Source organism: Heterodontus francisci, chromosome 2 (genome assembly GCF_036365525.1).
Source record: "Heterodontus francisci isolate sHetFra1 chromosome 2, sHetFra1.hap1, whole genome shotgun sequence".
NCBI lineage: Eukaryota > Metazoa > Chordata > Chondrichthyes > Heterodontiformes > Heterodontidae > Heterodontus > Heterodontus francisci.
Genome location: NC_090372.1, coordinates 112,886,958 through 112,907,506, shown reverse-complemented (window position 1 = coordinate 112,907,506; position 20,549 = coordinate 112,886,958). Strand labels below are relative to the sequence as shown.

Genomic DNA, 20,549 nt, shown 5'->3' with positions numbered 1-20,549 from the left:
GTGCCTGTTTTCCACTTCTGATAATTTCAGATGAAATTTCATCATTTACCAAGGCTTTATCACTGGCAAGACGGTCAATGGCCTTGTTGAGCTCTACTATGATGGGCTCGCTGTCCAGCTCCTCCATGACAGAAAAGTCTGGAATGGTGCTGAGACATTCTTCAATAACAATGTTCTCCGTTGCATAGAGTTCAAGGTAATGCTCTACCCACCTTTCCATCTGCTTGCTCGGATCAGTGATGATCATCCCTGTCTGTGTCTTTAAGGGAGCTGATTTGGTTGCTACTGGGCCCATTGCTTTATTAATTCATTCATACATCCTGCTAGCACCCCTGGATTCAACAGCAGATTGTATGCTGTTGGAGTTTCAACTGATATTGATTGGCGCAGTGCCAAGCAGTCTGCTGACATTTGATTCTGGCAGCTGAGGGCATCTAGGTTGTTTGCTGGGGACTTGCTTGTAGTTCAAGAGGGCTCTCCTCTTGGTTGCAGTAACTGACTCCATTTCGGTCCAATAAGTCTCAAACCAGTCAGCATTCCTCTCATCTCTTCTTGCATGCAGTGAATGCAGAGTTATAGATGGTACATAGCCTCTCCATCAGCAAGCCCTATGTAGTGTGTGTGTATTGGCTTGCATACCAGTTGGAGAAAGAACTAAAGAAGACAGCAAAGAGGAAGAAGAAGCAATAACAACAAAACCAAAAGGGCATATGAAAGCACGCTCAGCATGCAAACTGTTTAGTAGTTCTCATACTTCTTGCATTCATGCATGTGCAAGGAAATTGCGGAAAATCAGTGAGAAAATACAAGAGGGGGGTAAGGCAGATGGCAATGGGAGAAAGTATGGTGTGCAGAGAAAGGAAGATGATGGCTCTGGAGTACCTGAACCAATTATTAATCACAAAATAATGGAGGATAAAAAGGCACCCTACTGAATTATTACCCCAGGAGCACAGGAACTGAATAACTCAAACTGCACAGGTACATATGAGATACGGAGGTTCCGAATTTGTGTCATAATCTCGAAGTTCATTATTGAGGTTCTGTTCAAATTACACATGTGCAGTAAAACAATAAAATATCAAACTATCATATAAATGGAGAAGGTATATAATACCTTTTTTGTCTTTTATGCAAAACATTTTCATAAGAAGTTGCTCACTATTTTTTAGTGTGGATTGTAGTTATGAATTGAGTAACTACTGCCTAAATAACCTAACATTTAAAGTATACCATTGGTTATTTTAAAATTTCTAATTGACATGCTATTTAAATTGTTGTAATATTTCAATTTGATGAGTGCTAACATACTAATTTACAGATCCATGCTTCAATTACTTTCCAAACTGCTGATCTTAAACTATATTTACACAGTGCCAATGAATCATTAAGTTGTAAATTTAGACCAGCATTAATAAAATATGTTTTGGTGCACTGAGGTATTTTTGCATACTCTATTGAATAGGAAATTAATTTCAACCATGCCAAAATAAATTATGAATATTAAAACTACAGAAAGAAAACAGTTATACTATTTTGAACATACCCACACAGGGAGAATAAAATCCACCATTACAGCAGTTGGTATCATAAATGTTGTTCATATACACATTATACATACAATTGTATCTTGATAATCCAGCTTATTAAGGAACTTTTTGAACATAGATCAAAATAATATACCAGCATTCTGATCAGTGCCACAATGGCTTGAGTAGCCTTTTGCTATGTTGAAATTTGTAAAGATCCTATGGTATACATGTAATAGAAAACATACCGCATGTTGAAATTACACTTAGATTAGGTACACATTTTTACAGATTTGATTTCAAGGCAAAGCAGTCATTACTTGTTGAAATTTTTAAACAGCTTTTAGGGATCTTTGGGCCAGACTTTGCTCTGAGCGGGGAATGAACAGTGTCAGCCATTTATATATACTGAGGAAGGGTCACTGACCTGAAACGTTAACTCTGCTTCTCTCTCCACAGATGCTGCCAGACTTGCTCAGTATTTCCAGCATTTCTTGTTTTTATTTCAGATTTCCAGCATCTGCAGTATTTTGCTTTTATTTTAGTGTCAGCCATTTATTTGACTTACACTTGCCCAGAGATTTTCTATGGGCTTTTCCATGGCAAGTTGCTGTCAGCCAACCATCCAAAAAGTGCAGCATCCTCTACAGGGCACCTGCGACCTTTTTAACAGGGCAGCAATTGTGTATTGCCTTAACCAGACTTAAGTACTGTTAACGTGCAGCACAGAGTCTGAACCATGATGTTTCAGTTAGAATAGTGAATTCAATGTCAAACCAGGTACAGAAAACAAAATGAGAGGGAAAGAAAGATTGGATTAAGAGCAAGTAAAAGAAAAAGTAGAAGAAAAACTTTTTTTAAATCAACAACAATTAAAATCCAAAAGAATAACACTCCACACTGATGAAAAATATATTTCAGTGCTAGAGAGGTTGTTAGGCAGCAATTATGACATACTCCACTGTTAAAAAGGTACTTACACTGGAATGGACAAGCCCTGACATTTCTTTGGTGAGATTTGTCCATATCTATGAGGTAAATCTGGCAACTGCTGACGTTCAATGTACTTGAATGGTTAGTCAGTTGGCAATGTGCCATTTTTGTGCAACGTTTGGAGGAGCAGGGCATTTCAGTCAGCAACCTCTGGATTTCCACATATAACTGCTCATGTGTGTTCACTGAAAGTTGCTGTCTGATTTCCACGTAAATAAAGGTGAGTGCTGTTAGCTTCACCATTATTTTTACAACAAAATTAGACCCATTGTGCTTTACTTATTCTCTTTTGAATTTATTTATTTACTAGTTACAAAAATATTGGAGATTGGACCAGTCAAACAGCAATTTTTCCTAACAGTTGGAGATCATGTGATGAAACCTCCAGGAATATGTCCATCCCGAGTTAGTAACCCGAGACAGAATCAGTGCAATCAGATTGTTTACCAGTGCTCGAGAGGTCTAGAATGAGGGGTCATGGATGCAAGATATTTAGGCAGAGAGCAGGAGAGATGTTTTTACACAGAAGGTACAATGCACTACCAGAGTTAGTGACTGAAGCAGGCAACATGTCAACATTTAAGAACAGGTTACATAGGCGATTATGGAAAGGGAGATAATAGGATTTGGGTTCAGGGTGAGTACATGGATCAGGAATGGGAAATGGGATCAGTACTACTGTTCATGTGGATGACCTGTTTCTGTGCTGTAATTTCTGTTACTCAAAGTAGTTATTTAATAATAGCAACACTGCACAAAAGAGATTCATTTTTTGTCAATAGTTAAAGGAAGCAACTTGTGCCATGACACACTATGAATTTCTGCACTTTTTGTGCAGCATAATTTACTATCAAATATCCACAATTTTAGATTAACAAATTCCAGGAAGGAATGAAAATGCTGTATCATGTGCCTGACTCTCAGAGCATGAATGCTCACATTTTTGCCAGTGCAAGGAAAGCAATTAAGATTGTAAAGTATCAAAATCTAAAAGATGTCACCGATAAAAAAAAAATAACTCCACTCTTCTGGGAAAATCAGAAATCTGAGTATATAATGAGCATTTCAGGAACACAAAGTATCCTATGTTACCAGTATTTATTTCTAATTGCAACCCTTAACCAAAAGTGGTGTTCACAAAAGATCCCATCAAAATACATTATTCTTACCTTCCTAAACTTTTCAAGATGCTTATACATATCAGGATCCAACTCCTGAGAGACGTCTTTCATCCACAGTAATGCTCCCCGGTATTCTGTTCGAGACTGTTCCATTCGGTTCACAGTTAGCCAGGTGTCAGAAATGGCACGGTACCTAAATGTTTCTACCTCCTGGTACAGCCGACATAAAGGACTGCGGAGCACCAACCTAAAGCACCAAATCGCAGCAGATTAGTGCTTTTATTCCTACCTCAGTACTTGAAAGAGAAGCAGCACTATATTTCCCTCCACATCTCTGTGCTTTAGTTGTTGCTGTCACAACGTTAAAATCAAGACACTGGGAACAAACAGCAACTAGCCATTATAAAAACAATATGGGAAAGGAGATTTAAATTCAAATACAGCCAGCAGGACAGAAGCATGGAAACTGAAAAACAAATTTTCATCAATATTCTGACACCCCTTAATTAACTTCGTAATATTCATAATTATATCAGCACTAACCTCCACTTTGTGCTGGCAAATAATACATTCCAAAATAACAAAACATTCAGATAAATGCTTAAAATTGTTAATCATACCATAACATACTGTACAATTACTCACCCACTACTATCCTGTTGCTATTTCCTCATGGGACTCTCATTGTGCATGTGGATGAGTTTGAAGGGCTCCACCAAAATTATCTAGACTTCTAAAATGAAATTTCATAATGTCTATAATTCCTATCTGTCTACCAAAGCCTTGCACCCATAAACTATCCTGATACATGGATCTGGCTCAGGCAGTTTGGCCAGGTGTATAGTCACATCATGAACACGTCATGTCAGTTTTCTAGATATTGACCACTGATGTGCTACATAAGGTGACTGGCATTGCACAGTAACAGCATGTCAATGGAATGGATGTCTTTTCTGTCAGTAAAATTAAGAGGGCTGTCATATAGGCCTTTGCGTGCCAAACCCGCTCCATCAATCTGTATGATCCTCACCAGATTGTAGAAATGGATAGCAAGCGTTAGTACACAAGTTCCCACTGTCAATTACATGATAAGTATTTGGGATGGGCTGGAGGAAATGGGTCGGAGAGGTTGGGCATACCCCGTTGACCGCATTTATATGTGGCAGGATAAGGTCTCATTAGGCCATAAAAGGGACTGGTAATTTTTTGGAAGGATTATCCTTGTTCAATTTTTCAGCAGTAGTTTTGAGATGGTAGCCATTAATAACATTTTGCCCTGTAAGCCCCCAAAACCCACCATAAAACAGATGATAATTCAGAGGAAAATTAGTTTTTGGTGCAGAATGAAGAAATGTTTTACAACCAAGCCAAATTTGTTTTCCTACTACTCAATTATGTGCCATGCTACTCACCAACTCAGTGCACCACCAGACTATCTTATATTAAATATGCCACATAAAGTATTCCAGGGAAATATTCTAATACCTTTGTTGTGAGGAGAAACATAGTGCTTTTCCAGACGCTTGCATCATTTTTCCTGCTCTGGTTTTATCCTGTGAACCCTGCGATCTGAGAAATCGTCCCAACTCATTTTCTTCCTGAGACAAAACTGAAAAGAAACCACAAAATATGTAATTTTATCGCAACTCAAAACTTACGTTTTGCCTTTGTTTACTCTCCCTTTACGCCCATTATATCTAATTGGTTCCCTCAGCTGAGAGCAGAAAGTGCTACCATTAGGCTGACTCTTGGGGCTGAATTTTATTCGGGCGCCATGCTCCGCAGCGGTGCCCTTTAAAATCGGCGGGGTGCCCGCATTCAGCGGTCACTACAGACTCCCCCCCCCCCGATATTTCGCGTGGGGGCTCATTTAAATAGTGGAGGCGGAGCGTCCGCCCCCGATGACATGTAGCATTGTCGTCCAAGTACCCGGCAACGGCATCCGGTGCCATTTTTAAAGAGCTTTAAGCCCTTAGAATTACTTCAAATTTTTAAATGGGCAGCAGTATGAAATTTTTATTAAACAATAAAAAAAAATGTGGATGGCCCTTCCCCAACCCCCCACTGGTCATTTCAATGCCCTAAAAGACCAACACATTCCTTTTTCCCTATCGGAACTTCATCCCCTAAACTTATAACATTTGGCCTATAACCCCTTCCCACATCTAATAAATATTGATTTCCCCACTCCTGCACCCCTCCTGCCCTGAAATTTGTATTACAATCCCTCCCCACCAGGTTCTCGCCTTGGAACTCAATGCGGAGTTCCAAAGGCATGCGAAGACCGAATGGAAGCTGTAAAATCGGCGTGGGACGGCAGGTAATTTAATTTGAATTTAATTCTGTCGATTTAAATATGCAGATGAAGGGCTCGCCACCAGGCCGGGCCGCACCGCAGTCCCCCCGCCATCGGTAATATGCGGCAGGCCCTTCTCTACGTCGCGGGTTGAAGCGGGCCTCTCCCCGCAACATTTTACCAGCCCCCGCGCCACAACCCGCGGTGTCAAGGGGCCGGTAAAATTCAGCTCTTGGTGTCCAGCGTAGACTTGAGCCCTCGCTCCAGTTGCTTCCATTTTATTTTAACCACGAAGTCAGCTTATGGCATCCCTGGGAATTCAGAGTGGAGCAAGATATTTCAATGCACATTTTGGAGTCCTGAATCAGAAAGCAGAACTATTGTATGCCAATACCTTAACCCGTTAGGACCTTTAATTTTTTCAGCTTCTTTAATGACTTAGTGCCTTTTGCACCTTCTCAAGACTGGCCCTGAAAAAATACATTTCATTGAAGCTGGGTGCCCAGGCCCCCCTCAGACAACCAATATAGCCCTCCCCACCCTCCTTGAGACCTCATACATTTCCTCGGGTAGGTTTTTAAAAAAAATTATACATATTGTCAGGGATTCAGGCTATTTTCTTAGCCTAAACTTTTCCAGATGGGATGCACTTATGTCCTTCTGAAGCCTGGAATATCTCATCTTACTTGGCGTACTGATCTCCAGTCTTATCTGTAGGGACTCATACAACTGAGCCTGTTCCCAACAGTTGCCAATGTAGGAATGCTCTATCCTTTACAAGGTTAATTGGGGTTTCCCAACTAAGTTAAGGACTCCGTATATATGCATTGTCCTTTTTCCAAGCTATTCTGCTAAATTTGGCAGAAGCCAAAAGAATTTTAACCCAGTGTGCTTCAGTTAAAATTAGCATCCAAGAGGGATTTCAGAAACTGATAACTGTGTCTGACATCCCTTATTCAAAAGGCTTACAAAAATGAAAAGCAATGAAAAGCAACCTAAATGGGTTTCTCTCATGCCTTATGCAATTCAGCGATCTTATACAAAATCGAAACTTGCCCTACAGTTCTCACACAAAATTCAGACTGTTTTTGGCCTCTTAAGCACTATGCATACTGTGACAACCATAACAAGTACCTTAAGACCCACCAATATCCGTTAGATTTCTCATTAGCTTTCAGTCCTTCTATGATCCTCTGTTTGGTGAATAGAAACACAATTGAGCTCTCAATTATAAAGGGTGTGTGTGCCTTAAACAGAATTCTATCACCTAGTGTCAGAAGGGCAGCCCCAAGTTTTGATAAAGTTAGCTCCAAGGGACTGGTGAGACAGACGAAGCCAATTTTCTCCCAATCCTCCCCTTAATGATGTGGAGTGTAACACTGTTTCTGTGAGACTTGCTACCTAACAAAGGTCTCCAAAGTCTATCACATATCCAGCACTGAGCCTATTGCATAAATAACAGTTTTCATAATCACAGAAGTCAGACCTCATTCAATGGCTTTGCTTCCTAAAGTTACATCCTTCTAAACCACCCCTCAAAAAAAATACATTTAAATAATGGAAGAATTTTAAGATGGAACCATTAAATGCCAATTTTTCTGTTTTAAAATCACTCACTCGCAACATGCATCTTTTTTCTGTTTTAATATATGTCTGAATTGACTTGGTGGATAAATGTACCACTTGGTCTGATTCTGAATTATGCAGAACTAGAAGCTCCAGGTTCAACCTCTGGTCTCTGTAGTTAACTAGGCAACAATTAGGGTGCAAAAAATGGCTACAGTTGCCCTGGACTGACAAAAAGTAAAGTAATTAGTCACCTCCTCTTTCTCCATATCATCTCAATCTATCACCACTTAAAAGCCTCAGTATCATCAGAGGTCATAAGTAAAAAAATTGGATCTAGTCTTCAGAACTCATCTGCCCTTTCAAGTAGCTTTGCCTCTTCTAGTGCTGCAATGGCAATCCTGCAGAATATCACACCCTTGCAGTGGATGGCTCTTGCTTGTTGGTAATGATTGTGCTGGAAGCCCACTCTGCACAGTTAAATATGCCCAACCTAGGGAAATGGATCAAGAAGAATCTATGCCTATATCACTAAATACAAATTTTGAGATTAGACAAAATATGCAAAGGTATAGGAGTTGAGGTATAGATCAGTCATGACCTAATAGAACAGTGGAACAAACACAAACGGCTGAATGGCCTTTTGTTCCGATCCAGTCATTTCTAAATTACCACTTACATTGAATAATATTTTTAATTATTTATTTTGCAATTTTTTGCAAGTTCTCCCTGTAGTGTTCAGTTCAAGATTTAAGACAAAGTATAAATAACAACAAATGAACTCCAGTGTGATGAAAATATTCAGTTAAGTTTTGTGAATAGAAAAGTACATGAAATACATACAACAAATCCGTTTCTGGTACTGTTCAATGACCTTCAGAAGTTCCATACATGTTCTCTGAATAGAATGGAATATCTAAACAAAACACAAAAAAAAGGAGAATTAAAGCATATGATGAGGACATAACCTTAAGCAGAGGGCCATACCAAGAAACTTTGCAAGGGATAATAGGGGACAGGCTTGTTACTAAGATGCTCAATATCGGTTGGTCACTGAGGAAATCAGAATACTTTCAAATCAATCATACTGGCTACTTGAAGAATCAAAATCACATTACTATCATTTTCCACAGAATAATGACAAAACCAGGCGCTCTAAGTCTGTCATTCGTCCCATCCTAAGTATATTTAGCATAAAGGTGTGCTCTCTGCTTGGCCGAACACTTTAACCCAGACTTTGACTGAATCCTGTTTCACACATTTAAAATCAAAGCTGGTCACTTTTGGGGCTGATTTCAAGGCAACTTTTATTTGTACAGCCATTTTTCCTCAAAAGAAAAAGGCATATCTAGATATAAACAAAAGCACAGAACCTTTTGCAAGTTCTCCCTGTGTCTGCGTGGGTTTTCGCCAGGTGCTCCGGTTTCCTCCCACATCCAGAAGACTTGCAGGTGATAGGTAAATTGGCCGTTGTAAATTGCCCCTAGTATAGATAGGCGATAGGGAATATGGGATTACTGTAGGGTTAGTATAAATGGGTGGTTGTTGGTCGGCACAGACTCGGTGGGCCGAAGGGCCTGTTTCAGTGCTGTATCTCTAAATAAAAAAAGAAAAGAAAAATACTGTGGAAGCTGGAAATCTGAAACAAAAGCAGGAAATGCTGGGAATACTCAGCAGGTATGGCAGCATCTGTGGAGAGAAAAACAGAGTTAACAGGCTGAATTTTATCAGCCCATCACAGGTCCTGGCAGCAGCACCAGATGAGAGTAGCGTTGCCGCACGTCACATGTGCAGCCAGCCGACCCTGATCACGCAGCGGCTGGCTCATTTGAATGTAGGAGGCACGGGGCCTGTCCCATTGCAAGATGGGGGCGGGTGACAGGTCACGATGACATCGTCAGCTGAGATAAACGCAGGTGTTGGCACCATTGATCAAGCGCTGCCAGCCCTGCTTGAACTGCTGCTTCGCCTTTGTGCTGTGGTGCTGCTGATTGTACACCCTGTGCTGCTGAACTCCCCCGCCCCCTCCCCTCCCAACGGGAGACTCTGTACTGTTGTGCTGCTCGCCAAGGTTTCATAAGGCCAGGAGCTCACCAGGGACCATGTCAGGCAGAAGACACCAGGTGGCCCATAGACTAGCAATGCCTCCCTGCAGATTCTCCTCCAGGCTGTAAAGGAAAGGCAGGAGGACCTCTTCAAAATAGCCAGCAGGAAGAGACCTTCCCGCCTGACCAAGCCAGTCTGGTTGGAAAGAAGCAGCCGATGAGAAATTTTTCATCCCTGAAATTAACAGTCTCAGATCTCAAAGAACAAAGAACAAAGAAAATTACAGCACAGGAACAGGCCCTTCGGCCCTCCAAGCCTGCGCCGATCCAGATCCTCTATCTAAACATGACGCCTATTTTCTAAGGGTCTGTATCTCTTTGCTTCCTGCCCATTCATGTATCAGTCTAGATACATCTTAAAAGACGCTATCGTGCCCGCGTCTACCACCTCCGCTGGCAACGCGTTCCAGGCACCCACCACCCTCTGCGTAAAGAACTTTCCACGCATAGCCCCCCTAAACTTTTCCCCTCTCACTTTGAACTCGTGACCCCTAGTAATTGAATCCCCCACTCTGGGGAAAAAGCTTCTTGCTATCCACCCTGTCTATACCTCTCATGATTTTGTACACCTCAATCAGGTCCCCCCTCAACCCCCGTCTTTCTAATGAAAATAATCCTATTCTACTCAACCTCTCTTTATAGCTAGCGCCCTCCATACCAGGCAACATCCTGGTGAACCTCCTCTGCACCCTCTCCAAAGCATCTACATCCTTTTGGTAATGTGGCGACCAGAACTGCACGCAGTATTCCAAATGTGGCTGAACCAAAGTCTTATACAACTGTAACATGACCAGCCAACCCTTGTACTCAATACCCCGTCTGATGAAGGAAAGCATGCCGTATGCCTTCTTGACTACTCTATTGACCTGCGTTGCCACCTTCAGGGAACAATGGACCTGAATACCCAAATCTCTCTGTACATCAATTTTCCCCAGGACTTTTCCATTTACTGTATAGTTCACTCTTGAATTGGATCTTCCAAAATGCATCACCTCGCATTTGCACTGATTGAACGCCATCTGCCATTTCTCTGCCCAACTCTCCAATCTATCTATATTCTGCTGTATTCTCTGACAGTCCCCTTCACTATCTGCTACTCCACCAATCTTAGTGTCGTCTGCAAACTTGCTAATCAGACCACCTATACTTTCCTCCAAATCATTTATGTATATCACAAACAACAGTGGTCCCAGCACGGATCCCTGTGGAACACCACTGGTCACACGTCTCCATTTTGAGAAACTCCCTTCCACTGCTACTCTCTGTCTCCTGTTGCCCAGCCAGTTCTTTATCCATCTAGCTCGTACACCTTGGACCCCATGCGACTTCACTTTCTCCATCAACCTACCATGGGGAACCTTATCAAACGCCTTACTGAAGTCCATGTATACGACATCTACAGCCCTTCCCTCATCATCAATTTTGTCACTTCCTCAAAGAATTCTATTAAGTTGGTAAGACATGACCTTCCCTGCACAAAACCATGTTGCCTATCACTGATAAGCCCATTTTCTTCCAAATGGGAATAGATCCTATCCCTCAGTATCTTCTCCAGCAGCTTCCCTACCACTGACATCAGGCTCACCGGTCTATAATTACCTGGATTATCCCTGCTACCCTTCTTAAACAAGGGGACAACATTAGCAATTCTCCAGTCCTCCGGGACCTCACCCGTGTTTAAGGATGCTGCAAAGATATCTGTTAAGGCCCCAGCTATTTCCTCTCTCGCTTCCCTCAGTAACCTGGGATAGATCCCATCCAGACCTGGGGACTTGTCCACCTTAATGCCTTTTAGAATACCCAACACTTCCTCCCTCCTTATGCCGACTTGACCTAGAGTAATCAAACATCAGTCCCTAACCTCAACATCCGTCACGTCCCTCTCCTCGATGAATACCGATGCAAAGTACTCGTTTAGAATCTCACCCATTTTCTCTGACTCCATGCATAACTTTCCTCCTTTGTCCTTGAGTGGGCCAATCCTTTCTCTAGTTACCCTCTTGCTCCTTATAGATGAATAAAAGGCTTTGGGATTTTCCTTTACCCTGTTTGCTAACGATATTTCATGACCCCTTTTAGCCCTCTTAATTCCTCATTTCAGATTGGTCCTACATTCCCAATATTCTTTCAAAGCTTAGTCTTTCTTCAGCCTCCTCGACCTTATGTATGCTTCCTTTTTCCTCTTCGCTAGTCTCACAATTTCACCTGTCATCCATGGTTCCCTAATCTTGCCATTTCTATCCCTCATTTTCACAGGAAAATGTCTCTCCTGCACGCTAATCAACCTCTCTTTAAAAGCCTCCCACATATCACATGTGGATTTACCTTCAAACAGCTGCTCCCAATCTACATTCCCCAGCTCCTGCCGAATTTTAGTATAGTTGGCCTTCCCTCAATTTAGCACTCTTCCTTTAGGACCACTCTCGTCTTTGTCCATGAGTATTCTAAAACTTACGGAATTGTGATCACTATTCCCAAAGTAGTCCCCTACTGAAACTTCAACCACCTGGCCGGGCTCATTCCCCAACACCAGGTCCAGTATGGCCCCTTCCCGAGTTGGACTATTTACATACTGCTCTAGAAAACCCTCCTGGATGCCCCTTACAAATTCTGCTCCATCTAGACCTCTAACACTAAGTGAGTCCCAGTCAATGTTGGGAAAATTAAAATCTCCTATCACCACCATCCTGTTGCTCCTACATCTTTCCATAATCTGTTTACATATTTGTACCTCTATCTCACGCTCGCTGTTGGGAGGCCTGTAGTACAGCCCCAACATTGTTACCGCACCCTTCCTATTTCTGAGTTCTGCCCATATTGCCTCACTGCTCGAGTCCTCCATAGTGCCCTCCTTCAGCACAGCTGTGATATCCTCTTTGACCAGTAATGCAACTCCTCCACCCCTTTTACCTCCCTTTCTATCCCGCCTGAAGCATCGACATCCTGGGATATTTAGTTGCCAATCATGCCCTTCCCTCAACCAAGTCTCAGTAATAGCAATAACATCACACTCCCAGGTACTAATCCAAGCCCTAAGTTCATCTGCCTTACCTACTACACTTCTTGCATTAAAACAAATGCACCTCAGACCACCAGTCCCTTTGCGTACATCATCTGCTCCCTTCCTACTCTCTCCCTTAGGCACGCTGACTTCATTATCTAGTTCCTTACAGGCTTTAGTTACTACCTCCTTACTGTCCACTGACCTCCTCATTTGGTTCCCATCCCCCTGCCACATTAGTTTAAACCCTCCCCAACAGCGTTAGCAAAAGCACTCCCAAGGACATTAGTTCCAGTCCAGCCCAGGTGTAGACCGTCCAATTTGTAATAGTCCCACCTCCCCCAGAACCGGTCCCAATGTCCCAAAAATCTGAACCCCTCCTTCCTGCACCATCTCTCAAGCCACGCATTCATCCTGACTATTCTTTCATTTCTACTCTATCACGTGGCACTGGTAGCAATCCTGAGATTACTACCTCTGAGGTCCTACTTTTTAAACTTGGCTCCTAACTCCCTAAATTCTGCTTGTAGGACCTCATCCCGTTTTTTACCTATATCATTGGTGCCTATGTGCACAATGACAACTGGCTGTTCACCCTCCCCCTTCAGAATGTTCTGAATCATTCTCACAACAGGCATCTTACCCCTGGAAGTAATGTGACAACTGTTAGCTTTAAGCAGATTGTAAGCATGCTGAATGATACAATTCTCACTGTTACAGTTTTGTGAATGATGTTGCTTGGGAGAGTAAATACAAGGGAACAAGAGAAATTGGATACAGGGAAAGGGCGAGGGGCAGGTGAAGAAGAATGGGAGGTGGTATGGGGTGAAAAGAATGGGATAAAGCTGTAGAGAAGTCAGTGGAAAGAAGGGAGGAAAGGGCAAGACAGGATAAAGGTGAGAAGATGGTGAAAGGAGAAGATATTCAGAGGGGAGAGACAAAAGAAGGAATTAGAAGTAGATGTGAGGCAAGTAGGTAAGATTGCATGTAGGATTAAGTACACAATCTCCCAAAATACTACCAGGCGACATGATTCCCACTTCCATTGAGCACATCCTCCCTTGTAAAACCGTATATCCACCTCACCATTATATTCTCACATTGCTCACTGGTATCAGCTGTTACTATTGAGCAGCAAGACATTTTGTGGAGACAATGGCAGGTATGTGGTCACAATCTCAGAATAAGGGGTCGGCCATTTCGGACTGAGCTGAGAAACGATTTCTTCACTCAGGATCGTGAACTTTTGGAATTCCCTACCCCAGAGAACTGTGGATGTCCGGTTGTTGAGCAAATGGTTAGTTTGATCTTAGAGTAGGTTAAAGGTTCGGCACAACATCGTGGGCCGAAGGGCCTGTACTGTGCTGTACTGCTCTATGTTCTATGTGGACACATGAAAGTGCAGTGATTCTCTCCTAGATATATCATGTGCTGTCAGATCCTTGGATGGCCTCTCCTCCCCCACCACCGCCGCCAACACCCCTGCCAAGTAATGCAAGAACCCGAACATTGAGTGCACAGCTAAAGCAATCATCATATTCTGACTCACTGTGAACAAAATAATGGATAATCTACTATTAATATTTAAATCTTCTATCTAATATGCATTTATTCTTCATTCACCCACAAATACTTTGTCCTGTCACACGATTTCCATTATGGCTGGACATAACATTTCTACCTTACTTTTAATACTTACCTGTCTTTTATACCCGACTTCCATTGAATTCCCTCAGCTACAGTTCCAATATATGTGGCACTGTGCAAATAGAGGGAGTTCCTCAAATATAGATTTCACGTTCAGTGGTAGACAGACATTAGTATCAGAAAAGGATGAGGATGGTTGAAAAAGATTGTACAAGCAAAAGTAGACCATGACATTATGATTGCATAAAACAATATAATGACTTCAATAAGTGCATTGAAGTAAACAGAAAGCCAAAGAATGGGTCTTTGAAAAGCTGCAATGATGATGAGCTGTTGAACAACCAAGAAATGATGGATACCCTACACAATTTCTTTGTATTGGTGAAGACGCAGGTGTCTCTGTCCCAGAAATGAGGAAAACATTTTGGTGGAGTTAGGAGCATTAAGCACAGGGAGGTTCGATGTTGGCACAGGCAGCTTGGCTGTTATTTGGGTTTCCTGATATATGGTGCTGGAAGTAAGATGCTGTTACAGTGCCATCAGGTGGCCACTGTATTTAATTGCTGGATGTTTCACAAACATTTGATTACTATGTCAAATTTTACATTACTAACTAATATTACAGTAATAGATTTAAGCTACAAATGGGCCATTTACAGTGCTAGCTACTGGTGGTAGGTCATTTTTTTAAATAAACAGATCACAGTTAACTCTATTCCGTATTTTGGTACTGCAGGTAGATGCTGACATTTTATATAGACAGAGCCGGACAGGAATTTCCAAAGCTAATTTGAATGGAATGTTGTAACCCACTTTGTAATTTTATTAAGTTGATAGCAATTACTGACATGTAAGTCATAGAATCATAGGGGTAGCGTTTTGAGGAAATTAATGGCAATAAAATTTTACAGCACAGAAGGAAAAACACTGATCCCACTAGTGTTAATTTTCTGAAGGAGCTATATATTTAGACCCATTCTGCTGCTCTTCCAAATACCATTTAAAAATGTTCTTCAATATGTATTCACTTCCCTCTTAAAAGGTTTCATGCATTCTGCTCCCAATACTGTTTTGGGTAGGTCAGATCGGCCGAGAAATTGATTCATGCCAGCCTGTTTTTGTTTATGGACATTTATGCAATCAATGTGATGAAAATTGAACAGGTAAAATGTGAATTACCCCCTACATAAAAGTCAGCAAACCTGATAATAGTGCACTAAATGTTCTACTCTTGTACTACTGGCACACCAAGAGCGCACATCAGGAAATTACCTATCCCAGACCATGACATTTTGTCCACAAACTTACAAAGCAGAAAATTTAAGCTAAAATATTTGAAAGGAGGAACATAAAAGAAACTACTTGCTGATGATGAAAGAGACGGGTGAAAGCAAATCTGAGGGCACAAAAAGGGATGCTCGGGAAGTTGAAGGGTAGGAAGAGGATGGTGTTTTAGGACCTAATGGTTCAAAAAGGGCGAATGGTAATTTGAGTCCCATAATCCTGGCTCCTCTGCCCACCCCCCACCCCTAAAGCTCAGAAACCCCTTCATCAGTCTTGCTGATTCCCCTCCCAGATTTCTACTTCCAGATTCCAGTACTCCAACTTAGTGCTTAAAAATCCCTAGAATGCACATCCAGGGCTCTCTGATCCCAAAACTGTCCCAATCCTCCCAGGTCTTGCACCCTCCCCCAGTATCTCCAGATCCAAGGATCCCTCAATCCAGTCATCCCAGGCCCCGTCAGCAGCAAGTCAAAGAGGAACCACAAAGCAAGTCGCAAGCTGACCCATCCTTCGAGAACTTTACAGATATTAACTGCCAGAAAGCCCAGAGACAGACAGCTAGGCCTGCAGCTGAAAGCCCCTTACAGCTGCAGATGCACTCCATTTTCCAACACTGTGCCCTGCCAGCAAGTTTAGACACAGCTCAGACTGGGGAGAGACAGTGTACTTCAGGGCAGTGCTGGGGAGATGGGACAGGGTGAGACACAGAAAAATTGGCCCCATAATTCAGAAATTTTAAAACTTGTAAGAGTTTGTTATCGGTATTGTCACAGTCATGCAAAGAGAAATTATGAACTCTATAAAGAACTTATGAAACAAACCCAAATAGACTTGAGGCATGCCAAAGCGGCCTGGATACAAACTTACCAATCAGGAGAAAGGATTGTGGCATCATGTTCTGGAACAATTGGAGCGGAATCAGTGTCGGTTTTAATTCAGCTATTAGCTCAAAAGTGAGGATTCCATCTATTCTAGTGAAGAGGAAGGACTCTGCCTAAGATCACCATCTTTAAACTATATGTAGGCAGAGACTGGAGTTGGCCTTGATCTCCCAACCTGAGAAACAATACCAGGACTTTACCATTGACCTTTGACTGGAATATAAGAGCAGTCTGCAGCAGCGCATTAGTCTTCCTCAACCTCCCAAGTCTTTCTTCAGTGAACGAGGGAAAAGATTACAGGCCTGCACCGTTTCAAAGTCTTCATTCCAGGGAAAAGCAAGTTTAACAGAGAACTCTTTACAAATCATAAGACCTAATGCATGTTATCTTAATAATTTCTATCTTTTCTTGAGTGTGCATGGATCTGTACGAGCGAGAGTGGGTGTTGTTGCGTATATTTCGGGTGTTGTACAATAAACATTTATCTTTCTTTTTAAACTTACGAGAGAACCTGTCATTTTTCTGTTCTTGATAATTAAAGCACTTAGGGGCTAAAAAACACTTTTAAAAAAAAAACGTTGTCTTCGGTCAGTGAGAGCTGCAAAAGGAGGAACCCATCTCCCGTAATAGTATTACCACAGTCCTTCCAAATTTCTGGATTTTATAATATGCACACACATTAGTAAAAAGCTTACATAGGTCTCAACTTCAAAAAGTAAGAAGAAGGATTACGTTCCAGAAGGGTGGGATTGCCTTCACAATGAAATCTCACATGCAAGTGACGTATGCTTGATTTTATTATAATTTGCATAATTGTGTATTAAGATTTGCCAAACACATTTCCTTTGGAAATGGAGGACTTTAAAACAAAAATATGCTAGATCATTGAACAATCTCCCAATAACAATGAATGATCATTTATTATCTTTAAAAAGGGGAATAAAACCATAGTGTTGAAGTAAGTAACATTACTTTTCTCAGTGTAATTCCCATTAATGCTTCTCAATCACTTCCTATTTCTTCGGTCTGCTGATGCACAATTATGTTTTAGTGGGGTGGTCACTTACCTATGTAACTAAAACACGCTTTAGACAGCAGTTGCATTATTTAGAGGAAAAAGATGATGGCCTGCTCACTCTACTGGAAACATGAGTTGGCAAAGAAGCTCATTTTAGAGAGGAAGATGGGGAGAGAGAAAATAAAAGAATTACTTAGTGAGAAATCAAAATAGCTTTTAAATATCAAAGGTAGTTTTACAGAATTTTGCTCCTGGCCTGGAATTTCACATCTCAGCAATTTTGGGAACACCCATTTCCTATCCACTCATGTTAATAAGCAGTAAATTGTGGGAGGCATATATCCAAACTCTCCACACACTGCTGGTAAGTCAGGCTCCGCACCAGGATCAAGATTAGGTGAAATTATCCCTATTTAATACACAAGTTTAATGCAAAAAGTGGCTAAATTAGTGGCAAATCACTGCAAAGATCTCTTTTTAAATGCTAGTTCATTAAAGTGAGAGTAGCCCTGCAATGAACCTGTCAGTACAATTTGCAATGTCATAACTTAGTTAAAACTGAATTGATTTGCTTTACTTTTTGGGGAGCTGTTTGGTAGATATAGTGAACAATGGAAAAGATGCCATTAACTTTTTAAGGTTATATTCATTGATTACCAGTTTTTTGCTGGGACTCAAACTTGAAATAAAAATAGTACTCAAAATAACATTCCTATTCTCTAAAACACATTTTAAAAATATCAACTGACCTATTTTATTAAAGTGTAATTTCTATCATTTATACCTACATTAGCTTTTCCTCAAATGTGCTACAAAATTTACTCATGCAACATTCATGAAAAGAATCACTATGTTAGAACAACCATTCCTATATTTGTACAGAAAGTTACTAGTTTGTGTTATTACTATACTTAGTTCATGGACTTATTCTCACAGCACACAGAGAAGTTATGGTCAAAATCACATAATATGCTCAGTGACGGTGATCATGGCCTTATCTCTCCCTGCACTCCACAACATTTGATAAGGCCAACCATATCATTCTCCTTCATCGTTTCATCTCCTTTGCCCAGCCTTTGGGTGATGCCAATCAAACTTCAGTGATTATAGCCAGGGCACTCCAGCAACAGCTTCTCTTCTCACTCAGGCACTATCGCCTTCTGTGTTCCATAATGATGTATCCTTAGTTCCCTCTTCTTTCTCATCAACAAGTTACCCCTCAGTGACATCATTCACGCAGGCACAGAGCAACTTCCACTTGTAATTTGATGACTCCCAGCTTTGTCTCTATATCACCTGTCTCAACCACATGACAGACTCTATCATCACACCAATAGTCTGACATCAACTTACACATAAGTTCAAACTTCCTTTCAAAACATCAGAAACATAGAAAACATGATTTTTCAGCCACTGCCAAAGACTTTGCTTCCTTGCTCTGGATTTCATCCCCTTGCCTAACACAAACAGGAGTAGATTTTAATTTTTGGACAGCCCAATGACTGCTTGCTCATTCTGTCAGAGTATAGGGTGGAACCATTTTGAGGTCCACGCCTTGCTTAAATAGAAAAGGTAAGCTTCCCACCCAATTGGCATCCCAATACAGCTCCCCAGATATAGGATGGTGCAATTCTGGGTGACCTGGAGGGTACCTGGTTGACAATACGATAATAAAAGCAAAATACTGCGGATGCTGGAAATCTGAAATAAAAACAAGAAATGCTGGAACCACTCAGCAGGTCTGGCAGCATCTGTGGAAAGAGAAGCAGAGTTAACGTTTCGGGTCAGTGACCCTTCTTCGGAAGGGTCTGATGAATCACCCAAGGGGAGACAGCCCTTAGTCACCTGACCGACACCCCAACCTGACATGTTTCTACCTTAAAATATATCTCCCTGGAGAGAGAGAGAGGCAGAAAAACAGAACAGCCAAAGAAGGTCTTTCCCAGCAGAACAGCAATGAGACAGCTACAGCTAAGCAGGTGCCCTGCTGACGCCATCTTCTAACTATTGCAGCAGAGAAATTGCAAGGTGACTCTGGAACTCTCCACAGGCAAAAGTGAACTAGGAATCACCCCATCGACTTTGGATAGAGGTTTAACCATAAGAAGCCTGCAACACTTCATCCTTTTCAAGACAACGAGCATTCAGGCCTGCCCAAATGAAAAATTTTCTTAAAACAACAAACTCTTTTACCACAATTAGACTCTAATTAAACGTTATCACCTTACTCTCGATCTTACTGTGTGTGTATATATGTGTATGAGTATGCGAGAGAGAGAAAGAGAGAGAGAGAGAGCGAGAGAGAGAGAGAGAGAGTTTGCGCGTGTGGGTTGGGGGGTGGGGGCGGTGGGAAAAGAGAGCGAGCGGGAGGGGGAAGAGGGCTGAATTTTATTGGGATAGCACCGTCCATGGTGGAGCCCTTGGAACTCGGCGGGGCGCCCGCATTCATCCTCCCTCTTCCCTTTCAGAATTCAGAGTTAGACCCCTGCGTATTCCCACCCCTTCCAGAATGCACAGTTAGACCCCTGTGTATCCACCCTCTCTCCTCCCTTCCATAATGCAGTTAGACCCATGTATCCCCCCTCCCTTCCATAATGCAGAGTTAGACCAGTGTATCCCCCCTCCCCTGCAGAATGCAGAGTTAGACCCCTGTGTATCCCCCCTCCCTTTCAGAATGCAGAGTTAGACCCCTGTGTACCCCCCCTCCCTTCCATAATGCAGAGTTAGATCCGTATATCCCCCTCCCCCCTCCCTTTCAGAATGCAGAGTTAGACCCCTGTGTATCCCCCCTCCCTTTCAGAATGCAGAGTTAGACCCCTGTGTATCCCCCCTCCCTTTCAGAATGCAGAGTGAGGACCTGCCAGCTTTTCATGAACGGGACGGCATGTGACGGCCGCCCGTTCAACGAAGAATCTGGCACTGTCGGTGGAGAGGCAGCCAGCTGCATGATCAGCATAGGTAAGTAAGGATTACCATATGCTAATTGTGGTGCCACCACTGTGCGGTGGGGGGCCACACCAAGGTCCCGCCGCCACCAGTAAAATGCGGCGGGCCTGACTCGACGTCGCGGGTTGAGGCGGGCCTCTCCTCGCAGAATTTTACCGGCCC

The 20,549-nt window shown here is 42.1% G+C and overlaps 1 protein-coding gene across 1 annotated transcript in view; it reads right to left on the bottom strand.

Moving 5' to 3' along the window:
* Positions 1-20,549, bottom strand: part of ica1 (islet cell autoantigen 1) — a 200,011-nt gene that overhangs the window by 175,309 nt on the left and 4,153 nt on the right. The window contains exons 3-5 of the mRNA XM_068051235.1: positions 8,349-8,421; positions 5,129-5,252; positions 3,692-3,890 (exon numbers count right to left, since the gene is read on the bottom strand). Of these exons, the coding sequence (XP_067907336.1) occupies positions 3,692-3,890; positions 5,129-5,252; positions 8,349-8,421 (396 nt within the window). The remainder of the gene's footprint in view (positions 1-3,691; positions 3,891-5,128; positions 5,253-8,348; positions 8,422-20,549) is intronic.